Source organism: Anas acuta, chromosome 12 (assembly GCF_963932015.1).
Source record: "Anas acuta chromosome 12, bAnaAcu1.1, whole genome shotgun sequence".
NCBI classification, from domain to species: domain Eukaryota; kingdom Metazoa; phylum Chordata; class Aves; order Anseriformes; family Anatidae; genus Anas; species Anas acuta.
Genome location: NC_088990.1, coordinates 15,047,933 through 15,067,305, shown reverse-complemented (window position 1 = coordinate 15,067,305; position 19,373 = coordinate 15,047,933). Strand labels below are relative to the sequence as shown.

The following is a 19,373-nucleotide window of genomic DNA, read 5'->3' as shown; positions in this document are numbered from 1 at the left end:
ACAAGTCTAAAGCAGCATTAGTAACTGAACAGTAGTCTCAAACTAGTATTGCAGTCCCCAGTTCATCCTTTCTCAGTGAACTTGCTGTGAAGGGAAATTTTAAATTATTTCTATCAGTGGCTACAATATTGCTTAAAAAGTGGTAAAGATACCTTTAAATGACCATTACTTCCACACCTCATATCAGACCACACTGTAATGACATTTTAGAATGCCATTTCAATTGAAAAATTTCAACTAGTTCTTCAGTACTGCTAACTTTCAGGACAAAGCTGAGCCAACTTAACAGCTTGTCATCGTCCAGAGGGAAGAACTAAGCCCTTCCTTTCCCTATTCTTCACCTCTCTAGGTACTCAGTTGAGGTACTATAACCTCAACTAACTGCCAGGTACTAACCTGGCACAAAATTATTCCAGCACAGGGCAAGTGGAATATGCCCTCACTAAACTTAATCCACTCTGCATAATTTTTTGATTGCATTTAGGTGTTTATATCACAATGTTTAATATATAGACTGAGAACAGTATTTAACATGCTTATTTTCCAACCTTCTACTGTATATTTGAGTTCAAGGTTAAGACAACTGGCACCACTTTAGTTTCTTCCCAACATTAAATCATACTGCTTATTTGTATTTACAGTCAGTCTGTATTTGAACTAATAACATCCATGTTCCCTACAGGTTACAAGAAGCTGAAGAAGAGCTACTGCACAAAAATCTTTCACAGCTGTCCTCTGATCAATTGCATATCATCTGTGTCAAGCATACTAATATTTACTGGATACACAATGATATACTGTATGAATTTGGTGCAACTCTTGCCAAGATGAGAAATTTAAGGCTGCCTTCTATTTTGTTCAGCCAAAAGTATATCTGGTGCATAGCTGCACTGATTGCTGTAAGCAAATAAAAGGATAGAGGTTGTTCATGTGTCATTGACTTAACTATTGTATCACAGTCACCTATATGCCACATTAGATGGATAATTGAATAGTTTCCTCAACAGATGTAGAAGGACTGGTAAATGGTGTATACTTTGTGCTTAAGAACAGGAATTACCTCTAAAAACTACAGGTTCTCATTCTGATGTACATGACACAACATGAAATGACACAAATGTCACAGCATGACACAACAGAAAAAACAAGAGTATGGAAAAAACAAGAGTTACACAGATCAAGTCCCTGATTTGGTGATACGAATCACTGGCAGTAACATCACTACTCATTCTGACTGCTCAGCCCCATCACTGACACGTGTTGCCGGTGTCACTTAAACCACTGGACTTTCCTCATCTGATTTTGTGTTTGGTTCCACCAGCAATGGGCTTTACTCAAGTGAGGATGTGGCACTAACAGGAACAAGTGGCTTAGACTGCATTTTAACTCTAGAAACCAATACTGATTCTAAATGCCTTATATTGTCAAACTGCCTTGTTCCAAGCATCACAGTCCACAGAAGGACTGATACGAACAGTAAACAGACCCATGATTAATATCAGTACCTCCTTGCCAGCACTGGTCAGGTTGCTTGCTTCAGTGCTTTTAACACCACTTTAGCCTTATTGTATAATGTTTATTATTTGCAAGCATGGCTCTAAATGTGCTTTCAACTATGTTATGCATTTCCTGGGTCTACTAGATAGCCTAAATCCTTATATAAGGGAGGGTCCCATAACACAGGGGGAGGGCAGAGACAAATGGACAGTTAGCGCTGAAAAAGAGGTGCTCAGAAAAAAGAACATCGTGTTACTAGGCCTGTGGTCACTTCCATACACTATTTTTCTAAAGCAGTTATTTCTGTTTCTCAAAAAGAGGCTTTATTAAACAGATTACCCGCAACATCAAGAGTATAACCTACATATACACATACAATTCATATTAAAAATTGCAAATGTGCAAACAGAAAAGAACCAACTATTAGAGGCAGAACACATTATGAGATGTGACATCCACAGAGGAAACTTGGAAAAAAGTCTGAACATGTTCTTACCTATGAGAGAAATTAGTGTCACCTTAGTCTAAGACAATTTATGAAGATCTCAGGAGTCAAATACAAGTGTTAAAACAATGAAGCTATATTAGGGTTTTAAGCCTTGTGACTACAGATAAGAGGGAGCAAGTATGAGAATCAGAACATGATTTTCAGTCTCCTGACCCATTGAGGTTTCTACTTTTTTTTTTTTCTTCACTAGTGTCTTCATCCATTACAAGCATCTAATTCCTCCAAAAGCCTCTAGATGAGTCACGTAGGTGACACAGGAATGACCAAGAAGAAATGGGAGGCCATCTGAAATTTGTTACTCAGCATGTGAAGTATGTCACTGTCAACAACCAGCTCAGTCTGCCCTTCAAGCCTATAGAAGCCATGAAGTTTCCCCCAAAGAAGGTTAGAGAAGTGAAGATGAGAGCCCAGGATAATAGACCTCCTAGAATAAAAAGGCTGTGCTAGGAAAAAATAAAATAAAATCACGTGTTACTTGCTAGCTACCCAGGATACAGCAGATGGGACACAAAATGTTACAAATTCTTGTCTTCTCATGGACAGGATCAGAATAGCTGGGCAAAGACTATAATGGTATTAAGGCAGCAATCTTACTGCATGTGCTGGCAGTAAGCAAGCACCTTCTCTGTCTTACCTTTCTTCTCAGTTCTCAGCTCCTGCCTGCAACAGAAAATAGCTGCCTGCAAGCCCTAGATACTACAGGGTTCAAAAATTGTGAGGGATGTTGTGAAGGATGACAGGAGGAACTGATCAGCCTCAGAAACAGAGAACACTCTATGCCTGATAACATGAGAAATAAGGTTTTAAAATGTTTACTTCCCTGTTTACTTACAGCATAGTTTGTCTTTCATGCATAAGCACTCCCAGCAACTTTTTCTCTCAAATACACATTTTTTCACCAGTATTAAGATATGACATAGCTACTATTTGTAAACATTTGGATAGCCTTACCTACTTTGTGTTTTAGGTATCTTGTTCTGTAAGAGAGGCAAAAGAATCTCTGCAAAGTAGGAATAGGAAGGAAAAAAGCAGACAGAGAGAAGGACACTTGCAACCAACAAAACATACACAGAAATAGCAAATACACTAATAGATCTTTAATTCTTTCTTGCATGCTGTAGGGGAACCTAAACGCTGTTCTGCACTCTCCTGGAAGCTCTGAAGTGTAAGAATGGCTCCTACATCTGAGCTATAGAAGTTGAGTGAAGACTAAAGTAGCTCATAATGGTAATCTGTACAGTGGCAATCATGACCCAAATACAGAATAACATTACTTACTTTTTCATTTTCCACTTTTCTGGCAAGTATTAGTCAGTCTTAGGTAGTTTTTAAGCACTAATTGAAATAGATATGTCATAGAGCAAGCTCCTCTATTTAGGAAAACTAGATTTACCTTTATATGATCAATGCAAAAGAAAACAAAATCACATTAAACAGTTTTGAGATGACTTCTTGGGCTGCCTTCAATCTGAGTTTATTAAAAACACACACAAAAAACAGTACATACCTTCTCACAGTCTGTTATGCAGCCATCTTCAGATCGATTTCTGCAATTTAACAGCCTCATTAGCAGAATGAGCACTTAATTAAAAACTACAGAGGAAGGTTTTACTCTAGAACAAAGAAATTTTTACGCATGGAAATTGGCATCAATTCCTATAGTACTCTATAGACTAGTAAGAATTCACATTTGAATGAGCTTTACATTATATTTTCAACACTTCTAAAACTTCGGGCTTGGATCTACAGTTGGTAAAGTTTCTGACAGCCTCTGACATATAGCTCCATGCTCTGTATTGACCATATCGACTAGGTGATTTCAACAGTACAGTATCCAGGTGGGAGGAGGGTGGGCAGAAGAGAAGAGACAGCAGCACTAAAATATGAAGGACCATTCTCCCACCTTGTGGATAACTACTGAAACAACAATTCACTATTGCACTTGATTTGCAACAGAGCAACTCTTGTTCTATGGATTTTCACATACCTAGTTCACATGGATTTCTGCTATACTACAGCATATCAGATTAAATCCACTTAGAATTAATTGCAAAGGTTTTTACGGGATGTTCTATTTGTAACATCCCACAAAAATTTGGAGAATGTATCTACTGTTTTGATGCTTATCAGCATTGGTTATCAATTACTCAAAGTTGTTTTGCTCTGTTAAAAAATCTGCAGAATGTCTCGCATTGAACAGAACAAAGTTAACTGACTGGGGTTCAAAATTAAGAGATATCTGCTTTTTCAGGACTGTCCCCCAGTGACAAGCCTACTGATGTTATCATTCAATGTAAGAGCAATTGTAGAAAAATGCTCCCCCGCAAGTTTGTTATAATGTCATACTGTACTTGCATTATACCTTATTCTTCAATTATATTACTTTCAAGACAGGACAAGGTCAAAAGTTGGGTTTCTTATATGTAAGTTATTGATTCAAGATATTTAAGATAATTAATCTGCAATAATCCTATGGAATCAGATGCACAAGTATTTTGGAACTCCTTAAGAGCATTTTAATCCCATGTCATAGCTCTTCAAAAATGAACAGCAAACTTATTTCCAGCAGGAAAATGTAAAGCACAGCCAGAGGTAAATAAACCTAACAGAAATTAGGTTTACCTGTGGTAAATAAACCACAACACAGTCCTCGTAAATCTTCTAAATCAAGGACAGATTCAGGACCATATTTATCAGAGCAGAGACTAGAACCTGCACAGCTCAGTGCTTTACCTATAAAGCTTTTATTATATAAATATGTAATATATATACTGAATTTATTCATTCCTAATGGAGAAGTTTCAAATGTGTAGAAGTATGCTGCATCGTAGAGTACATCACCACCTTCCCCATTTTCCAAGTCTTTGTTTTGGATAAGCATTTTTCAGAATTATACATCCTTACTATGCTTACCTTCGATAAACTGTAGAGCCTACAACCTGGGCACATACAAGATGAACACTGGAACTTGACTGCTGTCATATTATCAATAAAGAGGATTTTCAGTTTTCCATCTGCTAACTCCAGTAAATGTCTAGGAATGTCTCTGCCTCCCCGACTGAAATCCAAGCAGAAATTTCTTCCTTGTTAAAATTCAATAGTTACTGTTTTCAAGTAATGCAGCTCTTCTTCATAACTAGATAAGGTGTTTTTCACTACAGATGTAAAAGGAATTTGTAGCAAGATTTCAGTACATCAAAACAGCTTTCACCAATATTCTGCCTCTAAAGAGTTAGCCATTTTATGGATTTACCACCATCCTGCTTTCACTTTCTTTCATTACCAGCTAACATGCCTAAATTATGGGGTTCCTCTGTCCCCTCACCCCAAATGCAATCTGAATACTAACGATTAGATCAGGAGAAAAACTCTGAAACACTGCAAAAGAGATAAACTGTATTAAATCATTTTATAAGTAGAAATATCCTTGTTGACCTGTAGAGAAATGTTGAAGTGAAAATAAAATGTAATGACTGAAATGTTTTAAATTCACAACTTCCTTTTGATAGGTCAACTCCTTAGAGTTCTATCTCCTTTCACACTTAGGCTTTTCTCACCCAGTTAAGTGAGGTGAATAGAATAAGCTACCATCTTAGTTGCTTAGTTGATGACAAACATCTTGAAAAGTCCAAAACAGAAGTAAATTGCATCCCAGAGATAATTCGTGAAGTCTAGAAATTTGCATATTTGCATCATCCTTACTGATTATGCAAATGAGATCCACAATCCAAGGTGTGGACTTGCATTAGGAAGCATCAGTAAACTGAAAAATATTCATGCATTCAGAACACACATTATCTTTTACATCTGTATGTCTAAATCTTTTTTCTTCAACCTGCACTTCATGCGCTGTGTGGCATCATATGCTTAACTGGTAATTGCCCTCCCTCTCAAAAGCATACCTTTGTCCACAACGTGTTAATAAAGAAACTATAGATTTGATTCTTCAGATGGAATCTCAAGTTGTATAACGTGATTCTCAAATCCCTCCACTTGTTTCTTATCATTTCTGTTGAAGCAGTCAGTCCACTGGCATCTATTTGAAGTTAAGTCTTCACACTCAGATTTGGTTAAATTTGACTTCAGAAACTGTTGAAAAATAATTTTGTCCAATAAGCGCTAGCTAGCTAGTTTCAAAAAAAAGTTTAATAACTCAGATCTCTCTTCTAAAGTTAGTTTTTGATTATTTAACTGAATTTCTTGAATTATCCCCTCCATCAACTTCACAATTAATCCTCTAAGAGACTATATTTAATTTCTTATTACTAAAACACTCTCTATTCAGTGTCCATAATAAACCGAACATTCTTCCAGACTGCCAGTGCTGAAAAAATCATTAAAATAGATAGTGAAAAGTGTAAAACTCTTTTGGCAGTTTTAGTTTAAGTTAATCCAGGAAATACAACCTCTCACTTGTTTTTTTTCCCTCCTTTCTAAAGGTATTTCAAATTTCTTACTGGCAGAGAATCAGAACAACTGTGGTTGGAAGGTATCTCTGGGTTTTACAGAGTCCAACCATAGTCAGCTACAGAGGTTGTCAATGACAATGTCAAGTCAGGATCTAAGTATCTCCAATGATAAAGACTACACCCTGAATGTTTTTAAGAGAGAGTGTTATAGAGGGTGGTTTCTTTTGTTTATACTTTGTGGGTTTTTTGGTTTTTTTTTTTGTTTGTTTGTTTGTTTGTTTGTTTGTTTTAATTTGCTTAGTGTTTTTGAAGTTCCCTTTAGTAGTTTTAAGTGGTTGACTTACTCTAATTCTGTAAAGAAAAACATCACAATGACTGCATAATTAATCAACATAGGGTTCTTTTAAGAGGAGAAAGTTTGAATAAAGTCTAGACTCTCTTGTCTCCAAATTGGACAGAAATTCATTGAAAACAAAGTAATAGTGCTTCTTTAAATAAATAAATCAATAACTAAAAATCCACAGCACCACCCTCTGAAGAATCACGGATACTTTTATCTACTCTGAAACCTCCTATATAGTTATTCGGATTTTTTTTTTTTTTTAAAGCATTACATGGTTCTAAGACCACAGGCAAAACATACAAGATTGTTTGATTTCAGTTTCTACTACTGTCTTTCAAAATGATTACTAGATTGAGATACATTTCCATTGAAGAAGTGCATGCTAATCCTCATCTAGGGGAACTGAGGATGCTGGGAGTAGGGGAATGGCATGGCAGAAAGGAATGAGGTAGTTGCAGAAAGGAATGAGGTAGTTGCAGAAAGAAGGCTACATCTCAACCAACAGACTGAAAAAAACAGCTCCAAGGACAGAATAGCCATACAAGTCGTGGAAAGAAATGCTTTTGAAGAGCCAGAGAAACCTACGGTCATCCAAAAAGCAAGAGAGCAATTGAAGCAAAGCGGGGATCCAGGGTTTTGAGACAGCAAAAGCCTCCAGGAGCTCACTGTAATTAAAGGTCTATAAAGATCTCAACAGTTTGGCCCACTGGTGTTCAGTAGTACTGAAAATCTAGAACTTCATAAAAGCGAAACATTTGCAAGGGATGGGAAATAAATTTGTTGCAACACTGCAAGGGTGTGCCTAAATTTTCCAAAAAACTCATTTGGCACTGTAGCAATTAGATGAAAATTCATCACTAAAGATTCTCTACCCTAGCAATGCCTCGTTCCTACAGATCATCCAAACAACATTTAATTCATTCAGTGTTTTTATGCTTATATCCTTAGATATATGAGTCCAGACTCTCCTCAGCCCTAATTCCTTCAGCCAGCACTTTAACAAGATGGGAAGTTTCAGAAAAAGGACAGAAAGGGAGCAGGACAAAAAAAAAAGCTGACAACATCAGACAACAAAACCTAGGTACAGCCAAGGGCTGTAAAGAATACAGCAATGCAAAAGGCTAGATGAAACAACAGAGCAAAAGAGGGAAGGACACGCTAAATAGAAGACTGAGGAAAGCACAGGACAAGCATTGGAAACATACTAGACCCAAACAGCTATCTTAATTTAAACAAGACATGCAATTTCTTGTGAAGCAAGTGATCTCTCATGTCCTCCAGAGTGCTTGGTCCAAGTGGTACAGAAGGTCATTCACTACCTCAGCTGGAAGTCCTAGCGACATCTACTTCAAAGGCAAGCATTTCAAAATCAAAAGTTCTTCTTTAAAACCCTATTGCTTCTTAAAACTGTTTTAAACTGAAAGCTATTTCACTGTACCTACAGTGAAATACAGTGAGAAAAAGTATCTAGTCTTGAGAACTCAAACCAGAAGGTTTACAAATAGAAATGAATAAGTACAGAACTGAAGCAAGCAGAAGACTGTAGCCAGGAATGTGTCATCAGAACTGTTTTAAGCTTCAATTCTCCATCTCAAAAATGGCACAAGGTAAACACAAAGATGCACAGAATTGGAATCTACCTTCAGCTAGGATTAAAAGACAATACATACAGAACCATCCCTTAAATGCCAGACACCAAACTGAAGGAAGCAGAGGGCTGCAGATAGCTCATGAGGTACTCTAATATTCCATTTTTTCCCCATATCATGACATTGACACACAGAAACCAAGAGAACAGAATGTATTTCAAAAGCAAAATCATTAAAGCCATTGCACAAATAATTGCATATAAAAATTTATTGTCAATATATATACTTTTTAACACAAGGCTTGAAATACATACAACCTAGGCTGCTAATCTCAATGTTTAAGCAGAGCTTTCTAGAATATAGGTGATATTACAGACAAAAGGTTGTACCACGTTTATTCCCATTGGACTGAACAGGATTAATAACCATGTGCATACAGGTGCAATAAAATCACAGCTGCAGATGCTTTCCAAAAGATATCTAATGAAAAGGTACAAGTTCGGTACACATTCATAGAATCCAACAGCCCTTAACTATGGACAAAGTTCAAAAATCCAGACCTAGCTCTCATGATAGCTATCCTTACAGAATAGGTCTATGCAAGAATATCGCCAGTTTTACTCTGAGTTCATATCTTTAACTATTACCTACTATGAAATGAAATAATAATAAAACACAAAAATCATTCATTGATGGTTTCCAAGTGAAGTAAGATGGAAAGAACAAATTTGTAAGAGTAAGCACACGTAAGAGTATTTTCTGTACTTGAGAGCCAAAGACTGACAGCAAGTGTTTTTAGTTTACTGTTCACTGAACTAAAACTCATTTGATTTGCTCATATAGTCCCTGACCCAGTTACTTGTGCATAAGCCTTGTGTTCCAGAATTTGTCTCAATTAAGTTCATTGGATTACTCATACCATAGTATATACAGGGAATGTTTTGAATATGCTTAAGTATCTTATTAAACTGTATTTTAAGGGTCTTCAGAAAGAAAAACTGCAACACAAAATAATACATTAGAAGCATATTTTAGCTTAATTAGATGGCACTTTTCCAGTGAAATAGCTATACACTAAAATATTGCAAACTATTTTGATCTAAGCTTTTGGCACACAACATTCTCATAGTACCAGAGTGTACTGTTCCTCCATGGGAAGCTCTTTAAGCTACAGTGATATAACCAAAATCATATACATGCTCAAGACAGACAAACAATATTCTCCATTTTTAAAGTGCAGATTTTCATTTACAGTGTAAATGACAACATTCCAAAGTAAGCATCCCCACACACCTATTTCATTCATTAGTCATTTTTATGTTACTCCAGTGCACTATTTTTAGGATAGTGAACAGACACAGAACAACTTGGAGTAGCTAAATTGTATACACTTTCTTAATTTAAAAAGAATGCTGCTTAAAATAGAAATTTTTGTTTCAATCAGTCACTAACATAAGCACTTTAGTTAGCAAAATGCTAGAACAACAATTACTACAACCTGTTTGTAAACCTTAACCTTAGAGTGCAAATTATATAATTTTTTTATCCTGATATTAAAAAGTGCAGAAAAGGTAGTTTTAGAGTGGGAAAACGTTAGCTAAATGTTGTAATTTTTAGTCTTTCATGCTCATTTTAGGTTAATTAGATCCACAGTTTTGGCAAGACACATAGGTTCTTAAAATAAAGTGTTTATGGCTGTTAATTTCAAAGGAAGACCTCAGATATTTTAGCTTTAGTTTCTGTAAAATGTTTCCATGTTGCTTTTAATCAATTTTAGACTTAAGATTGCATACCAAAGGTCAAACCCGATAAATCCAGTTATTATCAAGACAGAGTTTGTGGTTTCTTCAACTGCAGTGATGCTTGCTTCACCAGCTTCTGTTGTTTTCTTGTAGCCTGGGCTTCCATAATGGCAGAACAAATGCTCTGTAAAACAATATATTGAAAGTACAAAGATTAAAGTTTGCCACCTACAGCAAAACCTACACACGCATTGGCTAATTTACGTGCCTTAAGTTAAATATACAGCTTCTGACTGACCTACATAATATTCAACACAGAAAAAGCTTCAGTGATGTTGTCAATCTGCTCAGATTTTTCAAGTAGTCACATTAATGATTTTATTCACACTTAGCTAGATAAACCTTCCTCAGGAAGCACCGCAATGCAAGGGCTGCGATCTTAAACAGATAAGCAAGTGCTTTTTCCAATACTATACACTTTAAAGGCTTTCAAAGTCAGGGCATTTAAAGGTCCAGCACTATACTAGCCCAAAAAACAGGAACTACAACCTGTACTACTAACATAAAAGCAATGTAAAATATCAGTTAACATTTAAATAGCCATTTTGCATTAGATGTGATATTTGTTAACAACAACAAAAGGATGTGCTCCCTCTCTCTTCGCTTAATTTCCAAGGCCTCTCAAATAAATAGTATCAAAGGCATCTCAAATAAATATAGTCGAATCAATAAATATAAGTAGAACCAAAGGCCTCTCAAATAGATACATACTGACCAAGTATATATCCCAATGTAGTAGATGTCCTAACCAGCATGTTTCATCCTCTGTTCCTTTCATTATTTATTGTTTCTACTGAAAATTTAAATACCAAAAGAACAAGGGTATTTTGAAAAAAAAAAGTTAATATCAGATCAAATTTAGCAGTATTTTCTCTTCTAAAAATGGATACAAAAGTAGTGAGAACCTATACCTAAAAGTTTCAGTCTGAGGTGATAGGGCTATGAGAAGAACTATGTTTGGGCCAACCAACCAACAGGTTTTCATTATCATTATCTGTAAACGTAACAGAATCATTTGTGATACTTAAAGGAAGATATAAATGCCTGTGCTTTTGTAAACATTTACAATGAAAAGTGCTCATAACAAACTAGATAGATAGTTGCACTCCACTGAAGGATAAATTAGAAGAGAAGCAAATAATAAGGATATAATTAGAAACAACTTAGCTGAACGAAGCAGTGCGACATCCCAAACAAACTCCTCCAACAGTTAGAAAAATCCATTTCACAACTACCTAACATCAGACTTAGGTTATGCATATGACATATCCATAATATTAACGTTCTGATATAACTCCAGTCCAAGAAAATTAATGTCACTGCCACGTATAAATGCCTCGGGGGCGGGAGGGGGCAAGTAGTTTGGATGGTCAGCCTCATTTTACCTGAATAACTCCAGCATTAGGAGAAAGCTTAAGTGTTGGAAATGCTTGTGAGGGCAGTTTTGCTCCTGATTTCAGTAGAACAAACTGATTTATGTAACTATGAATATGAGAAGATTATTAAATTAAGCTGGATGGACAGGCAACATGCATCAGAGTATACTTGAAGCATTTCAAACATTTATGGATTGCTGATAACTCATGGAGACTTGGGAAAGATTCAGAAGACTAAAAAACAAGCAAACAAAACCCATGTTATTTTTATAGAGGACAGAAAGAACTAGGAAGCTACAGATAAACTTAAGTTGATCTTCCAGACATTTGTTTCATGTTTCTGTCACTAAGAGCTTCGCAGAAGCCTTAAAAGAAGTGATAATTATCTGTGAAGCACACTTTTTTGTGGCTTCCTGTCAGATTCGGAGAGTTTTCTAAGTGGGATCTATGCAAAGAAGGGAGATGCAAAATTAAGAGTACAGACTCGTGCAACTGAAAGCCACAAAAGTTAAGCACCAGTGTTTCACTTGAAGACAGAAATTTATTAACACATCCAAGCCAGCATAGCAGCAAAGAAATATGTAGGTAAACAGTAAAAATTTTAAAAAGAGAATGAAACAGAAAGAAGTAATTTATTTCTCTGGTGTTGCCTACGTTTTTGTAGTTGCTAGTATAAATCCTTTCAACACAAACAAACAGCGAACCAACTGCACGATTTGGAACATATGCCAAAAGAGAAGGCTAAAAAAATCTCTTTAGACAGGTGATGGTGAATTAATAGTTATACACATTGTTCCAGTATGTAAAGAAGTGCCTTCATATGATAGCAACTTTTTTGTCCCCCGTCTAACTGGTTCTTTTATATGACTTGATCAATTTCATAGGAGGAATTTGGACATATTCTAGTTTTGAGTTGCCATTTACTCAAGCTACCATTTCACATGTGCTTGCAAGATGCTGTGAAAGTATTTTACTCCACTGTGGGGATTGGGAAGAATTCATCATCTCTTATAATCTGACACAAAGCTACAAGATATACAGTTACCCAGGTAGATTTTTCAGCTGCTTAAGTACCATGGAATTTATGCAAACTGTTAGTTTAGCTTGTGTGAGTTAGCTAGGAAACCCAGCCATACATAAAACAAAAACACTCAAAAATCAACCTCTCCAGCATCAACATGAGCAAACATTTGGAAATAAACAGTAGAAAATGGGCAGAGAGTGAGAAGGGGGGAAGGAGTCTGTCATTCATTTCACACAGAGGCACACTTGCTGGGTTAATTCAGTCATCTTGAAATAATGAGGAGGTGGCATAATTCAGAGTTATGTTGACTCCTAGAGACTAGAATGAACTTAACCTAGCTCATTAATTATTTGAACTATTTTCTATTAATGAGTTATATTATACAAAGCATAAGACGATGCCAGCTTTAACCTAAACTTATCATCGTATTTACTCTCTTGAATGCTTCAGATTATCTTATCTTGCCTGGTCAATCTCATTTTCAACAACAAAGTAAACAGTCCCCAGGCATAGCACATTATTCTGTAACTAGTCTGTGAATGTTACTGTTTCTTTAGACATGTTGAGTTTCAACAACTACTAATGATATCATAAAGAGAAAGAAAACAGAAGAAAGAATATACCCTTGCTGTAGATACATCTTGAAGTTGAATTGCCTTTACACATTCATGACCTCCACTGTCCTTCCTGTGGAACATCCTTTGATCCTGTTGCAGAGGGGAACAAAAATGTAGTTCAGGTGACTCATAAAACAAGATTGCAGAACCTGATACTTAAATGGCTTGAATGTCAACTTCAGTTTAGATTTCCACATGGTCTCTGTCCAACCCATCCGTAATTCTAAAAAATACAGAGCAACTCCTATCTCATAGCTCCAACGTCAGCAGTTAGAACCTTTAGGCAAATTCAAAGCATCTTTGGATCACTAAATAAGTAGTGTTAAATTAAATAAATAAAAGCTTTTCTTACCAGAACAGTTATTTTTAAAACACTTCCTTCATAGGTGGGACAGCATGCAAAGTCTTCAAATAAGTAATCCCACTCGGTAGTTAAGTGACCTAAGATTTCAACCTCCTTTACATATATCACTCTCCTGTTCAGAAGAAAACAAAAGTCAATACACAGTTTCTTCCTGGGATTAGAACTTCGCCAGAAAATGAAATGAAAACCAGAAATATGCTCAAGAAGGCATTTTCTATGTGGATCAAAATTACCAATTCAGTAGCAGTAGAACAGTATTTCTTTAATATACACTCTGAGATGATAACTTTGTTCTCAGGACTCATAGTGATCCATGTTATCACATGGTATGCACAGGGCAACTTAAATTAAATCTCACCCATCTCTCCAAATCCAAACATTTTACTAGAAATGGATACTAGAGGGTCATCAATTAATTCAAATCTCTTCCACAATGCCAGCCTCAGCAAACTGAATACTAGCTATATATTCAAACAAGTGCAAAGTAGAAATGGATCACCTGGCAATCCTAGTTACCTGTTACATTTGCTAATTAGCAATCCCTCTAACATTTCAAAACTCCAATGTTAGCTGTCACACTAGATCAAAACAAGGGGCAGTTTTGAATGGAATTCAACTAGAACTTTTAAACATGTCCCTTATCCCAACTGGGATAAGTACAGAAGTGCACATTTAGCTGAAGCTGAAAAAAACTAAACCACCATAAAATTATAAAAAGACATGACTACTTATCTGTTCTGCTGCAGCATGAATTATGAAGTGTGCTAGTTGTTACAAAACAAATTTAAGTGGAATGTCTCTTAGAGTCTCATTATGGGTTAGCCTACCTCATACATTCAGGCAAGGGGGAGAAATTGGTGACATCAGGGATATGGAGAAGAAACTATGGGATCCTCTTTGTTATCTAAATGTATTTACACAGTTTTGAGTCCTCAAACTGCATCCAAGACTAGTAACAACTTACATTCTAAATGCTGCCCGATGGGTTTAATATTTATATTCATACTTGAACAAGAAAAGCTAAGACTCCACTTAAAGTATCCTTTAATTAAGGAGACTGTAAACATGCATTAGAAAAACATAGTTTTGACTACAGACACTTAACACAAGCTAATTTGAAACAACAGAGACAGAAAAAGGAGATTTCCCTCCACTATTACGAAATGGTCACTGACCTCAGAGTCAACTAAAATTGCTTCCTGAACGAGAATCTTGTATCAACATCATTGATCATCATCTTACATTTTCCGTAAAGGAAGCAAATTATAAAATGAAGAAAACCAGTAAGGAAAGTAAATATGCAGACAACAGCTACCACTTTAGACTAGCCAGATGACTTATCCTGAAGCTGAAATGAAGACAAGCCCTTAGGAGGCCTTCAAAGCTAAATACCTATTGGTAACAATAAGGTTTGCCCTTCTGCCTCTTGGAAGTGCACAGTGGTATCGGTAGGTCTCTTTTTCCAGCTTTCTGATGTGCAATTTCTGGAACAGAAAATGAAAGCATTTAGACTGCAAAAACAGAAGTCAAAGTGGTGCTTTCCATTCAAAAGCCTTTCTAAATGTCACCTAGTTGAACTGGTTCTTCAAAAGAAGGCTATCACAATGTTCTCACTCCTGAAGCTGAGTCAGTGAAAGGTCTGCTCCCTTCCCCTCAAAAGGGAGAACATGACATTGCAGTGTCATTAGGCTATTCACCTAGCTTGAATTTTCTCTTTGTGCTAATTGTTTAGTAATTCTTATTTATTTAGTATATCCTATGCTGCAGACTTGAATCAAGAGTGAACATCCTGTGACAATATCTTTTGAGAATACAACACATGGCCCAGGCTTATAGAAATAAACAACCAAGTTACACTCAATGCACCTCAAAGGTCATGCTTCTAAAGCATTGACAAGACATACTTATTTGATATCTCAAGTATGTAAGGAAAGTAACATGAAAGTGTAAATCAAGCTACTCATCCTCTCTTTCTGTTAGTCAACTATAGCAAATGATAAACCATGAACAGAGGTTAAAAAAAGCTTCCAAACAAAACAATTAAGTGCTTCCCAGCTATTTTTAGGTTCTTCAACGATTTTTCACTAAGTATTTTCTGATTTTTTATTCTGTATATGCTATTTAACTGAAGAACAGTATTTTCTAGAACATGTCATCAGGTTTACAATATCCCATCAACTGTTTGTAACTGGAGGCCCCAAAATTGGCCCAATGATCTTCCAAGTAAAAATGACCTTCGGTTTTCAGATTACTTCTGTTATTGGGGAATTCAGCCACTGTATAAAAGTAAGAAACAACTTTACTCAAGTTGTTTCTGACAAACTTGTGAGAACATACTTGAAATGAAGGAGGAAGGAGAAAATAAAATCAGTGTATTTTTAGTTATTCCCTGTAAAAAAAAAAAAAAATTCCTTCTTAATTTCCATAGCTGAATCTATGACTTGACTGTACATTTATCTGTCTATGGTCAACCATGGAAGCTCAAAACTCTATATAGATCAAGTAACCAAAACGGAAGGACCTTATGTCAATCCAATTTACATCAAAACCAATTAAAGAAGCTTCAACATTTACTTATATTTGCATTTTATTTTTGTATATTTAAAAGTTTAACAAATGCTTTAAAGCATCATCATACATTGCAACAGAACTCCAAAAACACCTTTAAGCTCAAAGGTGGATTCATGTTCTATAGATTAAATCAACAGCACAATGTTTTCCTGGATTTCATCCCCAGGGATGTGATACTTTAAAAATCATTTTAATTCAGAAATTTCCAACAAGCTAAAATATAGAGTCCCCATCATCTATGAAAAAATATCACTTTCTGACTATCTTAAAAGTTTCTGATACTGTAAAACAAACATGAAAGGGAAAAATGCCACAAAAGACTGCTTATCTCAAAGTCTTTGCATCTCTTCAAATCACAGAAAGACAGCAGTATATGAATAAAAGAATATCAACTCACATTTTATAACCAAAGCATAGTCGATGCAGGTATATAAATAAATACAAATAAAGAAATACAAAAAACATCACCATCAAGACTGCAATTCAAAGGTTGAAACCCATATTCTGAATCTTTTTGTTGGATAAGCAAGAAGTGAGAAATAACCGCATATTTAAATAGAGATTTATTCATAAGCTTATTCCTCTATTTAAACTCCAAGCTTTGTTGATGAAGTCTGGTTTTGTAACTTCAGAAACCATCCTGCTAGTACTTTTAAATTTCATACATAATACTTCATTAAAGTAAGAATTTCCATGAAGCTCTCTGCCTAAGCAACGCAGTAGTTGTCAGAGCTGCATCAATACTCCTGATACAAATTCAGTGTGCTATGGCAGTGTGTTTTGTAAAAAGGGGTTGGGGCACTTGATGCAAATCACTTCATGATCTGAGAACATTGTTAAAATTCAGGCATCTTCATAAGAAGCTTTTATTTTGATGAGAACACTACAGCACTTTAAAGAAGTTTAGTTCATTTTCCCCATGGAAAAGCCATGAATTTAACGATGTATAACTATAAAAGCAAGGTGGTTGGAAAAGAAGGGATATTGAAACAACATTTTTATCTCCAAGGGAAAGTAACCTTTAATTTGATAGAAATGACCAACTGTAAATGGACCTGAGTTGAGCCCTTAGTATGGCTAAAGCAGCAGGCTAGAAGCAGAGCTTTCTCAGATGAATTTCAACTGATTACTCAATTTAGTAAGGTAGAAGTCACTGGCCAAATCAGAGATGACACACCATCAAGATAAAACAGAAGTACTTAGGGGTGGTAAGAATGGTATTTGAAATGATTTTAACTGCTTAGGCAGGAGAATCATGTTAAGGTCAGTATTTGTATGGCTGACAGCAAGCATCCAGAAGCCTTGCATGCAAGAGAATACAGGAATTAAGAATCCAGACTGGTTTATATGTTAAAATTCTCCATTTCTAAATAATTCTTATTATGAATTTTATTATTTAGCTTATTTTACAGGGATAGAGGGGTGGCATACTGTTGATACAGGAGATGAGAGTGGGAATTATGGTCAAACAACATGTAATGTTGGGTCAAAACTGGAATCAAAAATATACAGAACTAGCATCTATAAATTGACTTACTGACAATTAAATTTCCAAGTGTGTATAAACTATCCTTCTCATAAATTATCTTATTCCTGTAAGACACTGTCCATCTTGTTTTGAAATTATATTAGAAAGCAAAAACTTCCCAACACTAAGCTGTAGTATAAAAATCAAAATTGGTTAAAAATAAAAGCTGTTTTCAGAAAGTCGTCTTCCGAAAAGAAGTAACTATACTACTGATATTATTTATGCCTAAGAAAAATGCAAATATTAGATGTGCAGGAAATGCATAATATCCAATTTGCAGTGCTAATTGTGCCACATTTTCCTTTTCGATAGACAGAAAAAATACAGCGCAACCACTCAGGAAGTGCAGCATTACTGAAAAATATCCCTAAGCAAGACCTAAGAATAATAGAAGTTAAAAACAGAAAATTCTCATTACATGAAGCAATTTGGTTTTGTTCATTATATGACACTGATGATTTCACTTAAATAGGTAAAATAGTTTTCCTACATTTTTTAAACTACTTTAAATGAAAAAGAACTATTGAACAGTAAATTCTAGAAAGGCGTTAGCAGCAGAGATGTTTCTGCTTGAAGTTTTGTTTTGTGTATGATAAGCAATTAATCGGCTCCCAAGACAACTTGGTCAGCGTAGTTTGTTATTTCTGAGTTGTTGTGTTAGAAATTAAATTTATGGCATTACTTGATTTAGAAATATGTTTTAATATAAACTAATGTTAATGGTATAATAAATATTGATGTTCACATTTGACATGTAAGTATGTTAAACAGAAATGCCCTAAGATTCTGTGAATGAAAGCAGAGTCAACTGAGCTGGATATGATTTTTTTAACTGATAAAATTTCAAATAGAAGTAGGAGTGGTGTTTACTTGAAGTCATAAGGGTTCATTAAATGTTTAAGTGGCGGGGCTATGGAAGAAAGAAAAGTTTTTTACAGAAAGAAAAAATAAAAGTTTTGTTAGAGTCCTTATGGAAACATTTCCATATAATCTTGAATTTCTAAGCAAACATTTTCACAGAAGAAAATTCTATTCCGTATCACTACTGTAAATTTAGTGCACATCTGAAAACATTGCTCTCTCCCTTCATTCACAGCCCTAGCTTTAAGAGAAAGAGAATGCTAACAAATGAATGAACTCAGCATCTACCCTACCATGATTTTTCCCCAAGAGCCTTCAGTATCTGACATTCATAAAGAGCTAAGTATGCAACAGATATAAAAGAGAAAAAACAACCTCTCTCTCATCTTTCTCACTTATCTACTCTTACCTTAGATATTAAGTTTCTTTTTTTTGTTTTCTAGCCAGGACAACATGAAACACTATCTGCTACACAGAAAAGACATGAATGGTAGGGAGCGGACATGTTAAATGCAATCATGCCCTTAATCTAAATAATTAAGACAGATAAAAGACCATAAAGGAAATCAAGAGGAAACATGGAAAATGTTTACTCCTTTATTCCAGTTCTTGCTGCGTATGCCAGGAAAAAAAGAGAAAGAAGAGAAGTATTAGAAATAGACTGGGAAATAAGTATTAAAAAATGAACATCAAGAAGGAAGCAGAAATTACACAAGTTTTAGTTTTAAAATCATTAATGAGGAAAGTAATGTTACTTTAAACCCTTAGAAAAAGATAAACATTTTCAGTTTTTAAAAAAGTGAAAGTTGAAATGCAATTCAACTGGATTCTGATTACTTAGGACTTAAAACCAACAGTTATTCAACATCCATGTTTTATCCACA

At 35.3% G+C, this 19,373-nt stretch overlaps 1 protein-coding gene across 3 annotated transcripts in view; it reads right to left on the bottom strand.

Annotated features, from left to right (window-relative positions):
• Window positions 1-8,596: 8,596 nt before the first annotated feature.
• Window positions 8,597-19,373, bottom strand: part of VPS13C (vacuolar protein sorting 13 homolog C) — a 93,119-nt gene continuing 82,342 nt past the window's right edge. For 2 of the 3 annotated variants that reach the window (XM_068695171.1, XM_068695172.1), the window contains 4 exons: window positions 14,922-15,013; window positions 13,518-13,641; window positions 13,172-13,255; window positions 8,597-10,272 (listed from right to left, as the gene is read on the bottom strand). In XM_068695171.1, coding sequence (XP_068551272.1) covers window positions 10,171-10,272; window positions 13,172-13,255; window positions 13,518-13,641; window positions 14,922-15,013 — 402 coding nt within the window. In that variant the 3' untranslated portion in view covers window positions 8,597-10,170. Of the gene's footprint in view, window positions 10,273-13,171; window positions 13,256-13,517; window positions 13,642-14,921; window positions 15,014-16,098; window positions 19,102-19,373 lie in introns of those variants that run through there. The other variant, XM_068695173.1, reaches the window with a different exon arrangement.